The sequence below is a fragment of the Gossypium hirsutum genome, chromosome A08 (assembly GCF_007990345.1).
Source record: "Gossypium hirsutum isolate 1008001.06 chromosome A08, Gossypium_hirsutum_v2.1, whole genome shotgun sequence".
NCBI lineage: Eukaryota > Viridiplantae > Streptophyta > Magnoliopsida > Malvales > Malvaceae > Gossypium > Gossypium hirsutum.
In genome coordinates this window covers 119,932,287-119,953,661 of record NC_053431.1, presented here as the reverse complement: position 1 = coordinate 119,953,661, position 21,375 = coordinate 119,932,287, and the positions used below count along the sequence as shown (strand labels likewise).

General features: G+C 33.0%; 2 protein-coding genes across 2 annotated transcripts; one reads left to right on the top strand and one right to left on the bottom strand.

Moving 5' to 3' along the window:
* Positions 1-1,648: 1,648 nt before the first annotated feature.
* On the bottom strand, positions 1,649-12,280 carry LOC107942546 (CLIP-associated protein). Its single transcript, XM_016876238.2, has 21 exons — positions 11,620-12,280; positions 10,639-10,794; positions 10,489-10,551; positions 9,614-9,682; positions 9,181-9,346; positions 8,777-8,938; positions 8,108-8,205; positions 7,347-7,421; positions 7,199-7,267; positions 7,038-7,123; positions 6,840-6,957; positions 6,461-6,559; positions 6,038-6,380; positions 4,094-5,883; positions 3,863-3,964; positions 3,606-3,710; positions 3,421-3,495; positions 3,273-3,341; positions 3,080-3,148; positions 2,672-2,773; positions 1,649-2,116 (listed from the first exon to the last, which is right to left on the bottom strand). Exons 1-21 carry the CDS (start codon positions 11,950-11,952, stop codon positions 1,958-1,960), a joined length of 4,308 nt encoding a protein of 1,435 aa, XP_016731727.1. The 5' UTR covers positions 11,953-12,280; the 3' UTR covers positions 1,649-1,957.
* A 3,764-nt stretch (positions 12,281-16,044) lies between these two features.
* On the top strand, positions 16,045-20,646 carry LOC121204690 (tetraspanin-20). The gene is made up of 6 exons (XM_041075007.1): positions 16,045-16,634; positions 17,279-17,378; positions 17,774-17,854; positions 17,928-18,032; positions 18,973-19,173; positions 20,214-20,646. The coding sequence occupies exons 1-6, from the start codon at positions 16,321-16,323 to the stop codon at positions 20,298-20,300; spliced, it is 888 nt and encodes a 295-aa protein (XP_040930941.1). The 5' UTR covers positions 16,045-16,320; the 3' UTR covers positions 20,301-20,646.
* Positions 20,647-21,375: the final 729 nt, after the last annotated feature.

The window sequence follows — 21,375 nt, the reverse complement described above, 5'->3', positions numbered from 1 at the left end:
GCCTTTAATTAGGGGGATTTATGTTCATTGTGCATTTGAGTTAACTCAGTTGTGAATTTTGAAGTGTTCTGCAATGTATACGACATTTATATTTCTCAGGACTTGCTCGTGCCTTGCTGTGTTTAGGGTATTTGTGATCAGCTATGCTATTTGCTTAATAATGAATTATACGTGATGTATGATAACTTATTAAGAAATGTGAAGATTTGTGGTTGGTAGGATTTGAGCATGTGCCTTACAATCTATAGTGCAAATGTCCACATTTGGTAGGTAGGTAATCTTGCGGCTAGACAAGACACTCTCACTTTATTGAATCTGTTGCCTCGGGTAGCCTCTTAAAGCACTTGAGTTTTCACAGAATTGAAAGATAAAACCTCAATTAGGAACAATACTGACCTACTGAAAATCTAACAGTTCTTAACAGGTTACGTTCTGAGGACTTCTTTCAAAAAAATAAGCCTCTCCTCCAATCATTAATGAAACTCGTTTAACTCAAGCTATTAGAAGATCATTTTATTAGTATAATTCTTTGAATATACTCCCGTATGATTTTTTTTTATACAATGAGTGATCACAATTCATATTCTTCAAATAAAAAATAAATATTTAATACAAATATGTTACTAATGTGGATATAATCTATTGCTTAAATAAGTTTTCATATATTTAAAAAGTGATGCTCATGAACTCATGTTCAAGTGTATATTGAATATTAGACGTTGTTAAACAATTTAAAAATAAAATAAAATGTTTTATCTTCAAATGTATTTATGGGCCCATCATTCATTGTAATATCATGATTATTGTTATTTTAATAAACTTTAAAATCAATTAAAATTTTTATTCTGGAAAATAATTATTCTAATTTGAAAGTACAATTATACTTGAGGAAGATATTAACACCCTCACAATCACTAATAAATATCGCATAAAATAAATGTTAGTAAACAATGTCAAGTAAATATGTAGCTAAAGCATGTAGCTAATTACAAGTAATACATTTATATAATTATAATTAAAACTAATTATTTGATAACGTAAATATAGAAGTCTATTTAGTTCATCATCAATGAAACTAAAAAAACTCCAGAGTCCTTAAGGAATATTAAAAAAATTAAAAATAAACAGATGTAATTTTTTAAACTTGGAATTAATAATTTTCACTAATAATCAAAATAAATTTAAAAAAACCACACATTATGCGACTTGAAACCAAAATAAAATATAAATTGAAAATTCATACAATGCTAAATATTTTAAACCTCAACCTTCATCCCTTAACCGATATGGTCAACCATAGTCAAGATTTCACATAAAATCAAGATCAAAATTGTTTGAATTAAATCAGACCAATTGAATCGAAAACCAATTAAAGTACCGATTCTGAAAACAAAATTAAACCAAACAAAAAATTAATTGAACCAAAATTTTAATATTTTTTAATATGTTATGAATTTTTTTAATAATTTATTTAATTAAGTCTAACAGACAAACCATCAAACTACCGGCATTATTAGATATATTTTAGATACACTTTGTAAAACTCGGGAACATCCTACACCTCAACCTCAACCAACACCAACGAACATAGTCAAAATTTCATTGACGTTATTACATGAACATCATTATATATGAAGCCAAACCCAACTAAAAAAGGACCCAACCTGAATTTATATTTCTCCAAAACAATATTTCTTTTCATCAAATATAGAACAATGTTAAAGAAAATGGTGATTACAAAATGGGCACAATAGTTCGTGCAATTTCACTATCTGATTACTCACCAAAAACACTCTTTTGCCAAACTCAGCAAACCAAAAAAAAAGATGAGTATATATTTAATTAAAAAGAACATGAAATCATCATTGAAATGTATTCACACAATATACAAAATACACAACAATGAATTAAGTAAACGTTTCTGAAACCCGACATCCCGTTCCAAATGAACCAGCTATCATTGGTTAGCATCTATAGGGGTACCAGTCCTGGCCTGTGAAATCCGATTAGCGTAGATCGTAACTAACCGCAACTGTGTACTGTTAAGTCCCTCCAAGTGTGGTAAAAATGCTTTCCCAAGCATTATATAAATATCCACCAAACAGAAAACAACCGTCTGCATAACCGAAAAAAATTAATGCAATGAGACAACCAAACTTGATAAGATTTAGAGAGAGTAAAGGAAAATAAAATATGATAGGAAGAATCTGAAACAGATGGAAAGGTCATTTGGTTCTAGGGAGAGACAAAAACAAACGGATTCCTCTACTATTTTTTCAATGTAACGCTCTTTTTGTTCAGAGTTCTAAAGGAAATTTTGCTATAGGCTTTGGTACGAGAATATGACCCTCCAGGGATCCTCCATATACGTGGAAAATCTTGAAAGATAATAATCATACTGGTGTCAAATATAGGTACTAGACACACTTGAGTCCGAGTAATATAGGAAAATTCAATCTTTTAGTTCAGAAACATAAGAAAATTCAATCTTTTAGTTCAGAAACATAAGAAAATTCAATCCTTTAGTTCAGAAATGCTAATGCAGAAGGCACAAAAATATTCTTTCTACCAGATGATAAATTCTCTCCCTTCTCTCAACTGATCACACCCAACCCCAAAAGAACAAATTTATAAAGCAAGAACGACAAACATGCAAAAACATAAATATTACCTTCCGGACATCGGCACTCTGGTTTCCGAAAGCTTCAAAAAGAGAAGGCAAAAATGAGGGCAGTTGAGCCATTAGTTCCTCCTGTGATAGCTGGCCCACAAGCTGTAAAGAAAAGCAAAGAGCTTAGAAAAACGTAGACAACACTTAACATTACCTGACAAAAGTTATTTGTAGGAACAATGTAACAGTCGAAGGAAGTAAACAACAGTCTAATCCAAACCGAGGACATCTTGCATATAAACAGGGAAACAATGGTCACAATCATATGCCCTGATTATTTTGCAATCACTCAAAAAAAAAAAAACTATATGCATGTGTCTTTGATTCCTGTATGAAGAATCTTGGCCAGAAAACTATAGAGGAAATTAAATTAAAATGTTAACTTCAACTAAGATTCAGAATAAATACCTTTGTTAAACAATTTATGCAAATAACTAGAGTCTTCTCATCTTCAGTAACTAATAAAGGTACAATGACCTGCAACCCCAGTCATTTGACAACATCAGTACTTATAATAACCTGAAACTAGAAGGGAAAAAGGACAAAAAGGACTTCCTCTGGTTGGGAAAACAAATCAGACATCCATAGGAGGAGCACTTACACTTAAACATCTGAATGGATCATACTGAGACAGCACAGTGTTCAAGCAGTGCTCAGCTTCATTTGAAACCTGAACATGGAGCAGACAATTGAGAGGGGAAAGAGGAGCAAGAATATTTTCAAGGGCAACTTTGAGGAAAGTAAATTACTTTTGGAACAATATCCTTCGTTACATGAAGCAGCTTCTCGATTACTATTTCAACAGAATCTTCCATAGCATCTTTCTGGAATCATGACAAAACAAAAAATAAAAAGAATGAAAGATGGAACAAGCACACTAGCTTATGAGAGAAAAGAAAACCCACACAACGTCTAAAACTAACTATGAGCAAACCTGGTTTTTAAGCATTTCAACTATCAATGACAGCGCAAGTTCTCTGATTGAAGAATCAGAATCATCTAAAACTTCAAGTATAGCTGTCAAAATCTGATTGAAGTACTGCAAAAATACAATTAAATATTACATTTTTTGACATGAAGGCTTAGAGGACATTCTTTTTCGTAAAAAGTACTGCAAGGTTAAGAAACTTTCAACAGAAGGAAACAAATCTCAATCAAACTTGCATAGAACATGTATAAATATATATATACCTTGCTCCAAATCGAGGGATCATTAGCCGCAGAAATTTCAGTTAATTGCTCAAGTGCACTGCGCTTACTTGCGGTAGGGCTCTCATCATTCCCATTGCAGATCTAGGAAAAATTGAAGAAAGCATTTATCAAGTGGAAGTTCTTGAAACCGAACAATCTATTTCCTACAAATGCTCAATTGGAAAAACAATTATCATCACCAAAAAAAGGCAGGATAAATACTAAACTCACCATGTGAAGAATTTGAGGAATGCTAGGCCCAGCGTCTGGCATGGAGTTAATCTTTACAGCTGCTGGTTTAAGGTGATTAAGATCTAAACCTGATGAAGTCTCATAATTATGAGCAACCCCACCAATAGCCCCTAATGAGTCGGATCTACTCAGACCATTAATTTCCAGTTGTGGAGTAGATACACCTTCCAAGTTAAAATTACTTTCCAAGTTTCGAGATCCCAAGTTCTGACCCATGGAATAAACCATATAAGATGATTCATTAGTTTTAGAAGGAAGAACATCTGCATTTGGACTGGTCTCAAAGTTCTGATATAAGTTCTCCCGAGTTTCATCAGATGTTGCCTGGCCAATACTGCCAGTGATCAGGGTTGATTCCTGGGTGGTACCCCATTTCCTACCTCCTTCACTATCAATGGAACCGGAAGAATACCTCCCAAGGAAAGCACTCTTCTTGGACACACCAATATATCCTTCTTCAGATGATGTTCCTACAACATCATATGGATCATAGGATGACTTAGAGCGCTGTCTTTCTTTCTTGTTTTGCAGAAAGTTTATTAGATCCACCTCAATACGCGGTGTGTACTGCTTAAGTGCCCGTCTCAAGGAATTTTGTTCTTCAACTGATAAACTAAGAATAAAATTCAGAACAGCAGTTGGATCGAAATGCGTGTATACAGATCTGATGCAAGTAATAGCTGCATCCTTAAGCTTAGTATTTTTATCATGGGCCAATGGCGTCAACTTAGCAAGCCATAACTTCAGGATGCCAATATTACCAGAACCTTCAGGATTCACAGCATGCTTGTTGAAGGAACTAATGGCAAACTCAATAACAGCCAATTTTGCCTTTGGCGACCGCTGTTCATCCAGTGAACGCAGCAAAGCAGGTAAGAGAGAATCTATGCTATAAGTCTTACTTACTATTTCCAATGTCGTTGAGCAAGGTTGCCTAACCAACTCCTTGGGATCAATTAAGCGTGAGAAAACATGGGGTAAGATCCTTTCCATGTAACTCTCAAAGGGCTTTCGGCATGATGGAATAATATCTGCAAGAGTTGAAAGGGCAGCCTGTGCAACTTTATGGTGGGGGTCATCCAAGTGCTGGAAAAACAGTTTCATTACCTTCTCAAAATTTTGAACCACTTCCTGAATACCTCTTGGGCCTTGCTTCAACAAAGACCGGAGATAAGTAAAAGCAGCAACCCTTGCACACCAATCAGAACTAGGACTAAGTCCCTCACTTAAGGCATCATTGAGAGAAGCTGGACCTTCAACATAATTTGACATCTCTCCAAGTGACAGCTGGTTATCATCAAAACTTCTTCTCCTTCCAGCAGACATACGCCCAGCTACATGCTTTCTTAAAAGCGGCCTTTGGAAGTTAGGAATGTAATTGTTATGTGAATCCCTAGAGCTTACATCTCTGTATGGCATTTCCAAATATTGCCTTTCAATATGTGGATTTGTAAACCGCCTGGCCTCCCTGATGTCACTATTCTCTTCAAAGGAACCACGATCTTGTCTTTCAAATGCCCTCTTGGCCGAGTATGATGAAAAAGTTGGCAGAGACTCTGTTGCCACACTACTTCTATATGATAATTTGCCTGAGTCTTTGGAAGCTTGAATTTGAGAAATGATGTCAGACATGATCAGACCACCGTTACGGTTACTACCTTTACCGACACCGGAGGTACTTGATTCTAGTCCTAGAGAGCTTGTGAGACTGTGAGAAGCTGGAACAACAGCAGGGAATGGTGGATCACGAGATGATGGAGGGTCAACTCCTGCACTAGTGGGCAATAAAAGAGAAATTTAGCCGCTCACAATTTTAATCAATTTCCATATCATTTAAGGCAACTATCACTGCATCATTTGACAACCTCATCTAAAATAAGAATTCTAGTTCAAACCAAGTAAAATGGAAATTCCATTCAATACCTAGATCCAAACTTGTTGACCTCTGTTTTTCGGAAATGTCCAGACCTCTAAGCATACTTTCAATGGCACTGACTTTCTGTTTGCTTGCATGCAATACACTCTCCAGAGTACGCTCATCACCTTTACCAAGGGGCTTTGACTGGGATAAGTTCATCCCAGAAGAAAAGGACGTCCCTGAAGATAAACTGGAAGTTCTGTCCATTGCAACTATAGCAGATGTTCCATATCCAGGTATATTTGAAGTAGAAGAAGTTTGAGTGGTAAATGACATCTGTACATTCCTGTCACGGAGAGAAGGAGAAGCATGCCGCCTATGCATCCCTCCATCTTCTTCATTAATTATCTGTACAAAAAGCCAGATTTTGAAACCACGATCTAGGAATGGAATTATTCCAAACTATCCATCAAATAGAGAATATATACCCTTTGGATGGCAGGATCAAAGGAGGAGAACAAGCGACGAGAACGATCTGGCCAAGTTTTGGTGAACATTCTATAGCACATTCTAGCAGTTGATCTTACCTGTTAAATAGTATGGGTTCAAACAAGTAGAAAAAGGTAATAACATTAACTTTTGAATTGACATTGCTACATAAAGTCATCTTATCAGACTCCCTATTTAGGAAAAAAAAAATTATATTAGTAAAAGATGCCAAGTGAAGCATCTGCCAGCCATGAACCAATCATGTTTCAAGGAGAGAAACCTATAAAATGGATCAACTCAGACCTTCACATGAAGGGCTGAATGCAGGACTATGTACATCAAACATTATCGAATAGAAGTAATTCCCAACATAGATACCTCACTCATTGCATCAGCAACACAACATCTAATCAGATCCTCATATAAATCAGCCGATCGCTGTATTTCAGGCGCATCTGGCCAATGTTCAAGTATCAACAATGCATATTCACAGCACCTGCAGCAAAGAGATAAAAAGTGAGTAGATGCATAACAAATAAAGGACTTTATCATTAAATAGAAGAGGCATTAGAATACCTGGCACGGAGTACAGCATTACGGTCGTTCTTTGCACAATCAGCTATGCGAGGAAGTACACGAGCAACTTTGCAGTTACGCAACATCTGCAAAATTGAAAAGACAACATCAAAAACAGAAGGGAAGATAGAAAAGGGAAGGGGAGATAAATAAATCATTACCGTTTTTATGCAATTATCAGCAGACTCTGCAATTACAAGCACAGTAATCACAACCAACTTGAAAAGGACCTGATTATCATAACATGAGATTAAGAAATGCTTACAAGAATAAACATCATGTTACACTACACAAGAAAGTTGAACTTACTGGAATGAAGATCTCAGCACATGCTTCAAAATCTCCCAATAGCTCCTTCGATAAGAATGATAATAAATGGCAAGCCTGAAAAAGAAACATGCTCAGAAACAACCATATGTCCAAAGCCAAAAAAAAGCACTTATGGAAGAGGGAAATAATCTACTGTCTTCAACTCAACCACCAGTAATATTTTAACTCTCTCAAGATTACTGACTACCACTATATTAAATTCCATTCAAAAGTGTTAAGAGACAGAAGCTTAAACACTATGCACAAACATGGAATCTCACCAACAAAGACCATGTAACTATGACCTCCGCTCAAGTAAAAGTTTTCAGCTCATATCATCCTCTACCAGGTGGAATAGATGAAACACTGTTCTTGGAAGTTTCAATGGTGTCAATATGGAAAGGATGGGTACAATAATGGGTCCAGGACATGTTCCCTATCAAGAACCTTAAGCAATTTTTTTACTTTATGGATATGTTCTAAACAAATAACCATACTGGCAAAATCAAGGAAGAAAAGAACAAAATTCCCAGGGATTGAATCTGTCTGAAAATTCACTAAACCACTCTAAACAAATTTCAGCAGTGAACTTAATAAAAAGTAAGTATTTAGAAGGGAAAAAACACCTTACTCTCGGTGCTAGAATAAACACTACTAATTCATAACCACATTAATAACCTATAAAAACCCGGAAAAAATCTCCTAAAATATTAAAATAAAATAACCTCTGCACCAGGAGACACAATAAAAATGGCACAGACCTGCTTCACAATGCTTGACCTTCTATCTGATAATTGTGTACTTAGTGGGCCAACAAGCTGCTTTAAGAGTCCCCGAAAACATGGATAATCAGCAGCTCCTGTTTATTTATAGTAGTATTAATAGTTAAAACCATCAGGTCTCAACCCATAAGCTATATAGGTATGTGACAGATATGTATTGGGTCTGTGACAGATATATATATCCAATATGAGTGTGTTTAATATTTTCTGTTTTTCCACATATTTGGAGGATCATACTCCATAACTATATCTGAATATGTATCGGAAACAGGTACTTCAAAAAATGAAGAATCAGGGTAATATAGTATGCTTGTGCCATATAAAATTGGATTTCTGATAGCAAATAGAGAATATAATAGGACAACTTTGGAGATGTAAAAACCAAGGGGAAATAGGTTAAAGAGAAGGGACAGCCCAAAAAAATTATTTACCTGGGTCTTGACACCCTTTTATGTACCTAGGAATTTATATATCTAGCTCAGTTGACATTGATCAGTTCTTTAAGACCAAGAATTTTGTTTCAGCAGAATCAACAAGAAAGAACCATTTCGTAACTATTCATCCAATAACAGTAACTCTTATATTCTTTCAGTATAGACACATGTGTAAGAGCAAGATTGGTGGAAGAATGAGAATAAGGATAAAAACCTCCAAAAACAAGGCCTTCAACCCTCTGCATGGCAGCAATGCGTACAGACCAATCTTTTTCGGGCACAAGAGTAGAAGAAATTTTCTCAAATTCCCTTATCAACTCCTTCTCTGAGTAAACTTTAATCGGATCTATGGGTTTTTCTGTAATATCACTTTCACCTGTAAAAAATCAAATGCAAAACACTTCAGTAACATTTAGGTCTTTGAACCATGATATAATGTAATCACCACATTTGAGAAACATATAATGTAGGAAACATCAAACTTCTTTTAACCATAAATGTCAAGAGAAGAAACCAATATTGGGAACTAGTTTAGTGTGTGCAAAGGTCAACATATCATGAAAACTATTCCAATTAAAAAATAAAACTAAAAAGAGTTTGAAATACACAAATCCGAACCTGCAAAAAGAGATGACTCCCTCGAAGAACTCTTGGCTCTTGGACTACTTTTCTTGGGGTTAAGGATTGCAGGCTTCATCTCTCCAGAACCAAAACCACCCAAAATTCCATCTGAAGATCTAACTTGTGGCTCGATTTTCTCTAGTCTAGCATTGATATCTCTCACCTGCATTTATATGCTATTTTGTAAAACGAAAAAGTAATAACACCAATAACTTTCTTCTATAAGGAAATTTGATCAGCATTGAATGATCCAAACTACCATTTATAATAATACATACGGGAGGGAGCAGAGGAAGTAAAAAGTAGATCAAAGTTGGGATAGAAAAGAGAGAGAAAGAGAGAATATTATTCATCTGCAGCTATGAAAAAATTCAACATGAAGCTAGAAAATGGAATATATTACTCAAAAATTAAATATTCAGTTATTCACCATAGATGCAGGAAGCTGATGGCGATGAAGTTCATCACGGAATTGGGTACCAGCCTGCCTATACATTTCCTGGGAAAGAAATGATTTGATCAATGTTTGCCACCAGATATGACAAAATCTTAATATATATATAACCAATCTAAGAGCAATTTCTCCAGAAAAAAGCATGCCACAAGTGAACATATTATCAAAGAATAATGCACTCAGATCCTGCAACACCCGTTAAACAATTCAAAGCAGAAATATATAAGAATAAATAACACAATGAATGATTACTGAATCACTCTTACACAAGATCAAAACTATTAAGGACATACATTCATTAAAAGAAGCACGAAAATTTTGATAAGCAATGTACATTGACACTAAACCAAGGAGCAAATAACCAATATTAAAGTTAGTAAGTTACTGAATTCATGAAAATGAGGGTTAAAATAGAACTTAAAGAAAAAAAAAAAAAAGAGGATCTAAAACTTGAAAGGCAAGCAATCTAAAATTGAGATAAATTTTCTTTCTTTAAATGCTAAACATAACTACCGCAAGGCCGGTATTGCATGCACACGCTACAACCATCAAATGACATAAACATGTTTTAGACATATTAATCCTAGGCCGCAGCAAGATGCCAAGAAATTGTTTCTAGTTATCTTTTTCCAATAAAAGGGAGTGTTGACCAATGAGTTTTTTTTTTTTTAATGTTTTCATTAGTAATAAACAGATTCAGATCCCTGATGTTTGTGCCAATTAATTTTCTCGTTATACTCTCCCTGTCCTCAAAAAGGCATGTAAAATGGTTACAGGAAGAGATTAACATGTCCTCATAAAGTTGTCAATATCTTCAAAAGATAACACTGGAAAAGAGAAGTTTAACTGACCTCAATGCACAATATAGCACCTTCACGAACACCAAGATTTGGGTCACTTAACATCTGCAAAATCTGATGAATTTATAAAGGTCAGCTAATCTGTCACATTTGATAAATGAGACAATAAAATATATATTTCAGAAATGTAAAGAAGCATACAGGTGGAAGAATAGCCCGTTGAAGTGGAAGTTCAGTAGATGCAAAAAGACTTATTGCTGATGTCACAGTCCGGGCAAACTCCTCCCGAACTCTCCAACTTTTGTGTCTCCAGGCATAAGAGCCAGCTCTTTCGACGATAATAGTTGGAGAAGAAACCTGAAAAAAGATTACAAATCAAACTAATTCATCATTTAGTGTTAAATAGTAAAGCATTCTAAAAGCTTGACCTGCCACTCATGTTTACTCCAAAAATTAATTCCATCCAGAGGGAACATTGTCAATGTCATTGATTCAACTAAATCTATATAAAGCACTACATCCAACGGCACATTGCATATTTCCATTCAAAATCAGCGCTAACACACATTTTTGAGATAGAGTCAATTCAGAAAAGTTAAGAAAAAAAAAGAATTTGTCATGTGCCAATTCTAGTGGGGTGTAAATGGACCCAGGCGCTCCAACCTCGACAGTTAGGTATTAGAGTGTGGTTCCCCAAAAACCTGTATCAATTGGCATCAGAGTCAGCCATGATGTCTCATGATTGCAATTGTGCGGCACAGGTGGTGATGTTAGTATTACGGTGTACAGGGCTAGATTAAGCTAGCGCAAAGCCAGCAGCGTGTGCACCGGGACTGCGCAGCATGCTGAATTGTTATGTGCCAATTGCAACTTGGATCCCAAATAAGAAAGTAAGGAATTTTAACTTTGTTTCAAATTTGCAATTTGATATATAAACTTTTATTTATGCAATTATGCACATGCAACTTGAATCAAATTTGAATTATGATTCATATGTAAACATGAAACTTAGATTTGGATTTAAAATGTTGATAATTTGATAATATTGTTAATGATTTTAACAGTTTAAATAAAATCAAAATTTCATTCACACAAAATCAAAATTTATCTAAACACCGCACATTGAATCAAAGTTTTTTATATAATTTTGATATTTATCCAAATATAAATAATAACTTTTACCTCCATGAGAGTGACCAGTAAGTGTCTAGCGGCATCCCTAACAGGCTGTTTGCCATCACCTAACCGTTCAACAACCGCGGGAACGAGCGCATTGAAGTGCAACTTCAAGTGATCACCGGATAGAACGGCCGCGGAAGCAAGTGCCTGGAGAGCACCCTGGGAGACTCTGAAGTTGTTGTCCTTGAGGAGATCCAAGCAGCAGTCAACTATCGAAGTGACTTCCGAAGAAGTGAGATTCTTTCTAGTACCTTCGAGGAGTTGGTAAAGCCGTTCCACCGCCGCCATTCGCTCCTTGGTGTCTTTGGCACGTGCCAGCTCCAATGCCTCCTCCATCTTGACTCGGATCCGGACCGATCGTACTCAGATCTAAACAATTACTCAACCAATCCAACAATTCGAAACTCAAAAACGAAAAATAATAATAATAATAAAATGAAAAACGTAGAAATGTGTTTAGCAAGAAAGAAAGAAAGAAAAAGTATTAAATGAAATGGAGAGAAAATTGTCGTGGTTGAAGAAAGGAGACTTGGCGGAGAACTCCCGCTTTATTTTATTTATTATTTTCTCTTTTTTTAAGTTTATGGAAGAAAAGAGAACAGAGGAACAGGAAAAGAAAAAGGGAGAGAAAGTAAAGAGGCTGTTATCAACGGAGAAGATGATGAGAGTGTGTGGCTAGAGTGGTTAAGGAATTTAACCACCCGTTTAGGGCTAATTTACGAATATTGCCACTGTGGGCTTTTTTCTTTTTTCTTGACGGCATCTATTTTATGTTCACTTCAGTTATACGGCTATTCAATAGAACGCCAACTTTACTGTCCGAACGGGACCGCAAAATCCGAATTCTTCCATAGTTATTAAATAGGATAATATGTGTTTAGAGTTATTTGATTGGTATTTAAATTTGTATTCTATTATTTACATTATATTTTTACATTAATATTGTTAATTTGTACTAATGTGACACTAATAGAGATGTTTATGAGTTGGGTTGTGTCAGATTTGGGTTGAGTCCAACCAAAATCTTAGGCCCATTTTTTAGATCCGACCCAAAAAATAAACTTAAAATTTTGTCTAAGTTTAGCCCAGATAAAAATATTAAAACTCGAGTTCAAAGTATTAAGTTTGTTATATTATTTTTAAATATATATAATAAGATAGATGTAACTTAACAAGTAAATGCATCTAAAAATAACAATAAAAAGGGTTATACAATATACAAATAATAATAACAAAATAGTAACAATATAATAGTGAAATTGTAATAAAATAAGAAGAAATCAACAAACAAATAGTATTAAAAATAGCAAAAAAATTACTATTTTTTTATCCTTTCGTGGATTCAGATTAAGCCAAGCTCATGCCAAAAATGTCTTACTCAAGGCCCGCCCATTTTTTAAGCGAGCCTTATTTTTTGACCCAGACTCATTTTTTAGGTTCATATTTTTACCCAAATCTTCCCACTTACCCGACCTAACCCATGAATAGGTCTAGACACTAATAGTCAATTAAATCTACATTCAACCATTTTACAAAATAACAAATACTGAATATAGCACACTTGTAGTATGGGAAAAAACGTTGTACAACAAATATTTTTGTAAAAAAATTATATTAAAGATAAATAAAGCATAGGTAGAATTAGTTACTTAAATTCAAATATTACTGGATTGATATTCAGTTGATTTGTGATATTTATTTAGTAAAAAGGCTTAATACATACCATAATTAAGAGCTTAGTATAAATTTTATGATGGTTTTTTTTGTCTTTTTTTATATGAAAAATATAGAATTTGAGCCAATACATTATAATCTTTAATATTTTAACTTTATTATTTGAACCCATGTGACTATGCTTTGTTTTTTATATGATTTATTATGTCACCTCCGCAAGTTTTACATATGTCTCTTTTAGGTGAACCTCATATTCAACTGACTTATATGTTTGTGTGAGACTATTTCCGTAAAAAATACATGAAACTTCATGCTCATTAATTGTCTGGTCTTCCTAAAACGTTACATTATCATCTTATAAAGTTTTATCGTCACCCTTATAAGAAAACATGATGTGGCCTTGCCAATAATGAGATCTTAACACATGGCACACTCTTAGCTTATGTACTACTTCCCTTTTGTGGATTTAATGTATCAACAAAATTTTTTATAAATATTTGTTATATATATACATATATATTTCACTCACATAATTTATTTTAATTAAAGAACCCCTCAAAATATAAAACAAGATTATGGTTATAATAACCGAGTCGATCAATTTACTCAAAAAAATTACAAAGGTTTTAAGTAAAAAAATTGAAAATTCAATTCAATCCAATCTGATTAAAAAAAGAAAATGATAATAACTTTTTAGAACTGAACAACCAATATGAATAATAAGTTTCACCAGAAATTAATAACAAAATGTTTGTTAAAAGGTCATTCAATTTCATCACATCAAATGGTAATCATGGTTAATGGAATGGTAGGCATGAATTAGTTTCAAAGCAGGCTATGATTTGATTTGGCCAAAAAAAGGAAGTTGATAACAATTTTAAAAAAAATAGTCTACCTTCTTGATGAGGACAATCCCAACAATAATCCCTCTGGACATTAATAAATTAACCCCTTTTTATTGTTTATTTTTATTTTTTGGATCCACTGATAATGTGCAAATTAATCAAGTGTAGTTAATGTTATATGAATTAATTACTAGCTACTTAAAGCCCTTTACAGGTTGGCTCATTTGGAGATGTTGGAAAGACTCAATTATTAATAGGGAAAATATAAATTTTAGTCCATGAACCTGGCAATTAAGTCCACATGGTACTTGAATTTGGTAACTAAGTCTATTTTGGTCCTTGAAATTGAATTTCATCAAAATTTAATGACATGATATTCTGAGATTATGTTACATCATTAAAATTTTACAATTAATCTAATGACTAAAAGTAACTTAATTGTTAGGTTTAAGTGCTAAAGTAAATAAAAAATATAAATACCAAGGTGGATCTAATTGTCTAGTTTAAAACTAAAAATTATGGTAACCCTTATTAATATATAAGCCATTAGACATTAAGGTCTTCCTGTAATTTCCTTTATTTGTGTTATAATTATATTTAATGCATTGTAAATTTATATAACTAGTTTGTACCCGGACAGTCCACAGGCCAATTGTATCTATTAATTAAAATGCACTTTATTAATTTTATGGATTTATTTAATTTCTTGTAATGTTTTAATAATATTTTGATTACAAAGTTAAACTATACTGATGTGTCAACATGAGTGATAAATGTCTTAGAACTGGTTTAGAACTACTCGTTACTAAAATTATTCCAAAATTCTATTTTATTACATGTATGTGATATATATTATATGACGTGTGTATGTACATTATCGTATATATAATAAACAGAAAAAAATAAAATAAAATAACTGCTTTTTTCCAAATTGTTACTCATAAATTTGATAAAAATAAATATTATATTTATATTTGATTCTTAAATAAAATAAAATAAAATAATTATGCAAATAATAGTGAGGTGTATAATATGGTAATTAAATTAAATTAATAATAAAACAATATGTGATATAACATTGGTTTTCGAGTTTCATGCATCGTTAGTGAATAATAATATAACATCTTATTAATAGGAAAAAAAAGTAGATAAGTTATAAATAATTGTTAATAAATTAACTTGAATATTAAGCATAATTATTATATTTTTATCTGCTTTTGAGTTTAGGATTTAGGTTTATATCAAAGGTTGAGTTTAGAGTTTAAGATTTGAAATACATATATGTTTATAGCTTAATACATGTGTTTTAAACACGTTCAATATTATATCTAAAGAGACATTTAACACTTATAAATTGTCGCATCGATGGAAGGACCATATTGATAAATTGGAGAAGTTTGACAAAACCAACTATTTTCTTTCGTGCTTTTCAAATGATTTCAATTCAATAGGTCGTATGTTAGGCTAGTTCAGAGCCTCGCATAACAATCCAATGTATCCAAATTACATATTAAAAATGTTCATAGATCATGTTGAGAGTTTACGACCATAAATAATATTGATATTGTACAAAGTTAGCCAAACTTGATTTAGTTCAAAATATTAATTTTTTTATTTTTACCTAAATCTGTTATATTTATCAATGATTAATCTAAATTTATTTTAAAATCATTTAAAAATTTTCACTTGCTTTCTAATTTAAATGGATAATTTGACCATTAAATCTCGACCCTAGCCAAAATTAAATTCCTACCTTAATGAGGTTGTTCATGGCTTATTTTATTATTTGAAAATAAAAAAAATATTTTCATTTAAATTTAATTATAAAAATATATAAATATTAATAAAAAAATAGTATATTATATTATTATATTATTATATTTCTAAAGGACAAAGACAAACTAAAGCAATTCGTGATTGAAAATATAAACCCAAATGTGAACCAAGTCGGACCAGACCAACCCGGCCATACATCTCTGTTTCCCACTCAAAATACAAAAAAGAAATAGAAAAAAGAAAAGCAGAAAAAACAAAGAATTTTTGAAGCAAAATAAAGCCAAATGAATTAAATCCAAAAGACGCAGCTTCGATCTTATCCATTCTCAAATTCCATCATCAAAATTAGGGTTTCTGTAAAGTAAAAAAAATAAAAATTGAAATCAAAATCGTTTTGAAATCTTAGGGAATGCGGCCGAATTGTTGTCATGTTTCGTTTGCTTTTGTTCTGAAGTTCTTGAATTTTCTTCAAGCTTTCCTTGGAGTGTCGATTTTACTCTACTCGTTATGGATGTTGGATCAATGGAATCATCACGTACCCATTTCTCCTCCGCCGTCAGCTCCGTCGCCGGATTCTTCTCTCCCGGTTCTCTTCAATTCGAGACCGGTGGTTGGAGGAGCTCGAGCAGCTAAGGTATTCGATGATTTAGCTGCCGGCTTGGTCTCCGGGTTGGATAATGGAGTCGGGTTTGAATTGAGTTCGGTTAAGCTACCTGCTCCATGGTACTACTTATTCTGTTTAGTGAATACTTTTTTAATTCTTTTATTACAATTAATTGCTTCTAGTTCTAGGGGATTTTGAATTGGACTGCATTAAATGCTTTATCAAATTTAAAAGCACAGAGCTGTAAATGTTTAGAAACTAAGGTCTCTTTGATATTGATATACCTTAAATCTTTTATCATTTTATGTAATCAGTTGCACTTAGATATGCTTTTTATTGTATAATATTCAAGAATTACTTTGTTAGATTGCTTAGATGGAGTTCGTTAAACTATGCAGCAAAATCATGCCATGTATTAGAATTGCTAACTCAATGCTAAGTTGGTCTTTTGAATCTTAGTTTCAGCTCTTAATATATAGTCAGATAGTTTTAGAATATTGAATAATCGCAGAACTTAGCAACTTCAAAGCCTTACTTTTAGGACCAATTTATTAGCGTGTATTGAGCACGTTTTTTTCTAACAAGGACAAAAGTGTTTTTAGTGACTATTGCTTGGGTACTTCAGAATTTGGTTGTCTTTCAATTCGATATATTCATATGATTGGCGATACAACATTTGCTTTTGGCAGTGATTGTGGTTGAATGATTGGGATTCTAAATGCTTGCACGAGTATTAAGTTGATGCTTTTATTCTTTGTTTCAGGTTCATCTACTCTTTTATGGGAGTGGGCATTGTGCTGTGCTGCATTAGTCTCATTGGTTGCATTGCAGCTGAATCTATTAATGGCTGTTGCCTTTGTTTTGTATCCTACCTAGACGAGTCTTTATATTTTCTTTTGAATGAAGTTGGCTTTAGAGGTTTAGATGCAGCTAGTCTGAACATCTCTACATGTGGATTAGCCTGAATTTATGACTAGAATTGCAAATTTAAACCACGGTTTTCTATATGCTGAAATTTTAAGTTCTTCAACTTTATATATGCTTTTGTCTATGAGAAGTGATGGTAGCAGAAGAAAATGAAATGCTTAAAATAGGTTCAAAACTTTAATATTCTACATTTTCAGTATTAAGCCTCTAGTAGTTGGTGTTACAAGGCTCTATAACAAGGACTATAGTGTTGAAGTTATAGCTGTCCTGCCAATTGTATAATGGACCACATTCTTTTGCATTTTTTCCCTTGACTTGATCAAACTGCCAGTATACAGTCATCAAAATTGTTCTCATTTTAATAGAAGCTTCTTTGGTGGCATTTATTGCAATTGATCGTCGTTGGGAGAAGGTAAATTAGTTTCCTTGGGGCATTGTGTTTGCGCAGATTATTATCTATTACTAAAGAATGTATCTTATGACAGGACATTCCGTTTGACCCAACTGGAGAACTTGACAGTCTTCGTTCCTTCATAGAAGACAATATTGATATATGTAAATGGGTTGGCCTCAGTGTGGTCATAATACAGGTAATTAGCCCATGTTCTCAAGCATTTTATACCCTACTAAATTTGTTGATTGCAATTATTATGATCAAAAGTCAAATGAAAATCCAGTAACAAAATGAGCGCATATTGTGTGATTTGTGGCACTTCATCAGATGATCTACTAAATTCATTGATTGGCAATGATCTTCTGACAAGTTTTTGCAGTTTCTCTAATTTGGGAACCCCCTTTAATATGGATGCTCTTTTTTAGTGCTACCACTGAACTGTCCCTTAGCTATATAATATATTATCCCTTGGGCTTTTGCTCCAGCAATGATTGGATGGGTGTAGGATTGTTATTACACATTTCAGTCTCTCAGAAATCAAACTAATATTGTAATTTAGTTAGCCTGGTGCTATATTGAGAATAGTCAGTTGAACTAGTTTATTTTATTTTATTATTATTTTTTATTTTTTTGGGGGGGGGGGGTGGTGTTGCTGTAAGTTTTTGATTCAAATCTTAATAAGTATGCATGGGAAAGATTAAGAATACTAGTTTTCTACATGTTCAAAAATGATGATGTCTTTGTAGCATATTACTAGTCAGATGAAAAATTAATTAATTGATCTGATGAAATCCTCTATTTTCCTCGATAAGGTGATAAAATTAAGTTGATATTATTTGAGATTAAACCAAATCACTGTGCTTTCCCATCCATGATAAATTATTTTTTGGAGAACAAATGCTGTTTGAACTCTACATTAGGTGAAGTCCACTTCAGGTAGATCTCCTGTTTGAGATGAATCAAACCATTATGAGATGGTTAGAATTTTAGTTAGCATACATGGTAATATAGTTAATGGCTAGATGGAATTAATCGTGTTTTTAATTACAAAAATAAAATTATCATACTTTTTTTTTTCAAACATTCTGCAAATATGCGTGCTTCTTTACTGTAAGAATTTTTCCTATATTCTTCAGGTATTAGCTTTGCTAGTGGCAGTAATTTTGCGGGCAATGGTTTCTGTCAGAAGAAGGGACATTGACGATGAAGATGATTATGAAAGAGGTAGAACTAGGGAGCCACTCCTACACCCTCAGTCTAACCACACATCTACTTCAGCCAAGGATGACGGCAGGGTTTCTCACTCTGATTTCTGGGGCTCTCGAATAAGAGAAAAGGTATCCTGATTCTTTAGTATTATAACTTATGTTTTGCAGAAAAAAAGATGGGACAATCCGCTCTTTGCATTATGAGTTTATTCTATATCATGTCAAATCCTTTATGCAATATATAATTCTGGATTGAATGATGATCACTGTGTGGAAATGGTTCCTCTTAGATGTCTTTATAGGACACTCATATCATTACTGCCAGGTTATATCTAAGGTTTCGGGGAATCTAATGAAGTATTTGGTGGTAGTATGACTAATTAATGGTCCAACTCATTAGTGACAATTAACCAAGCATCTCTCTAGCAAATGCCTAATGGTTGAATGTTTATGCAGTTTGCAAGTGTGCATATGATTTTCTTGCAGATTCACACCGTAACATTACCACATCGACTCTAACTAGTGACTGATTGCATCAGACTCGAATGATAATTTGATCTGTTGAAATGATTCTTTGAAATAGAATTAAGTCTAGTGGCTCTTATCACGTAATATAATTGATTTGGTTGCATGGAATCTATTTAAGAAATCAGTCTAATCTGAAACAGATTAATTATCCAACTCAGTTCCCAGTCTGAACTGTCAGAAATAATTGAATATGCATGCAGTTCACAGCTGTCGACATGATTATCTTTGAGATATGCTTTGACTATGGGGCTTTGATTGATAGATCCTGACTCTAAATGACCAATTAAATAAATTCATTTTGTAGCCTTTCTAGATTTTCATTCATTATCATCGATACTTGTATGTGATACTCTGCCTTTATTTCGGTTGTGACAGTTATCATTGATTTCCATTGCCCTTTATATAACTAATAGGAGCCTAGTTTTGTCAAGAAGTATACTCTTAATTGTTAAGACCATAAAGACAGACATTCACGTACTAGGATACTGAACATTGCTGTTGTTCCGACCCATTTCGTTTCAACAAAACAAGATTAACCTATTATTTTCATTCATGCTGAATTATGTTTTGAGCTACAATACCTGCCATTTAACAGTAGCTGTTACTTCCTAAATCATGCCCTTGAATTTTTGTCTTTGCAGTATGGTATGAACAGTGGTGATAGATACAACAGCGCTGATAAATATGATTTACTAAACCAGAACGCATCTAGCACGAAGTCCAAGTAGAGCATGATCAAGACAACCGTTCCCATCTCTCAGGTGACGATATCTTCTGTATGTTCGACCCATTTTATTATTTTCTTTTCGCGTCAGATTTGTGTTTTAAAATAGTATTTAGATTTTGACATGTTTATGTCTGTGTTGTTTTCATGATTGTTTTTTTGGCTTATGTGTAATCATAGTGTAGAAAATTGTCAGGTCTCAAACTGATCAAATAGGATAGCATCACAGTCGTTTGATGTGTATAGCATATAGGTCTTTAAGCCCAGTTTTAGCTGCATTGCTTTGTAATTGAATGTGAGAGTGAATGTACTATTTTCTGAACCTATAAATATATAATGCAGTTGATTTATGTCCCTTATTTTCCCCTTTTCATCAACCCTATTGTTCCAATTCGTATATTTTAGATGTAGATTATTTCAAGCCAAATATTTATTTATTTATTTTTTGCTTTTGACGATTAAAAAACTGATCCTAGGTTCGAGTCATCTTATTAAATGTGTGAATTCTTATCCTGATTTATTTTTGCTAATTAGCTGGTTATGTAGAGATAAATTTGTTATCTTGTTTAATGATTGATTTATAGTAGATTCTTATTCTACTAAATTATTTTTGTTATAAAATTTTTTAACAAGTTTAGTTGTTTTAATATTTTTAATTAATTTTCATAAAATTACAATTTATATATTAACAAGTAAATATATAATGGTAAAATAAATTTATAAATTATAATTAATATACTAATAAATAAATATTTAGAGTAAATATCATAATTATAATGTTAAGGTATGGTATCTATTATTCATTCTTTTCTTTTTGTTTTTAATTAGACTAAAATTTTATTTGGGAAACAAAAAGAACGAAACTGAATACGATAATAAAAATAAATGGTAAATTTATTAAAAAATTAATATTACAGTCATTAACTAAGGTATCCTAAGGGATGTGTGGATTGAAATTACACATTATATTTTATACTTGGGAATCTAAAATTATAGGGTGGTTGGTTGGAATCTTGATATTACTTGGGAATCTAAAATTATGGTGGTTGTTGGGTGGAATGTTGAGAATTCAAACAACA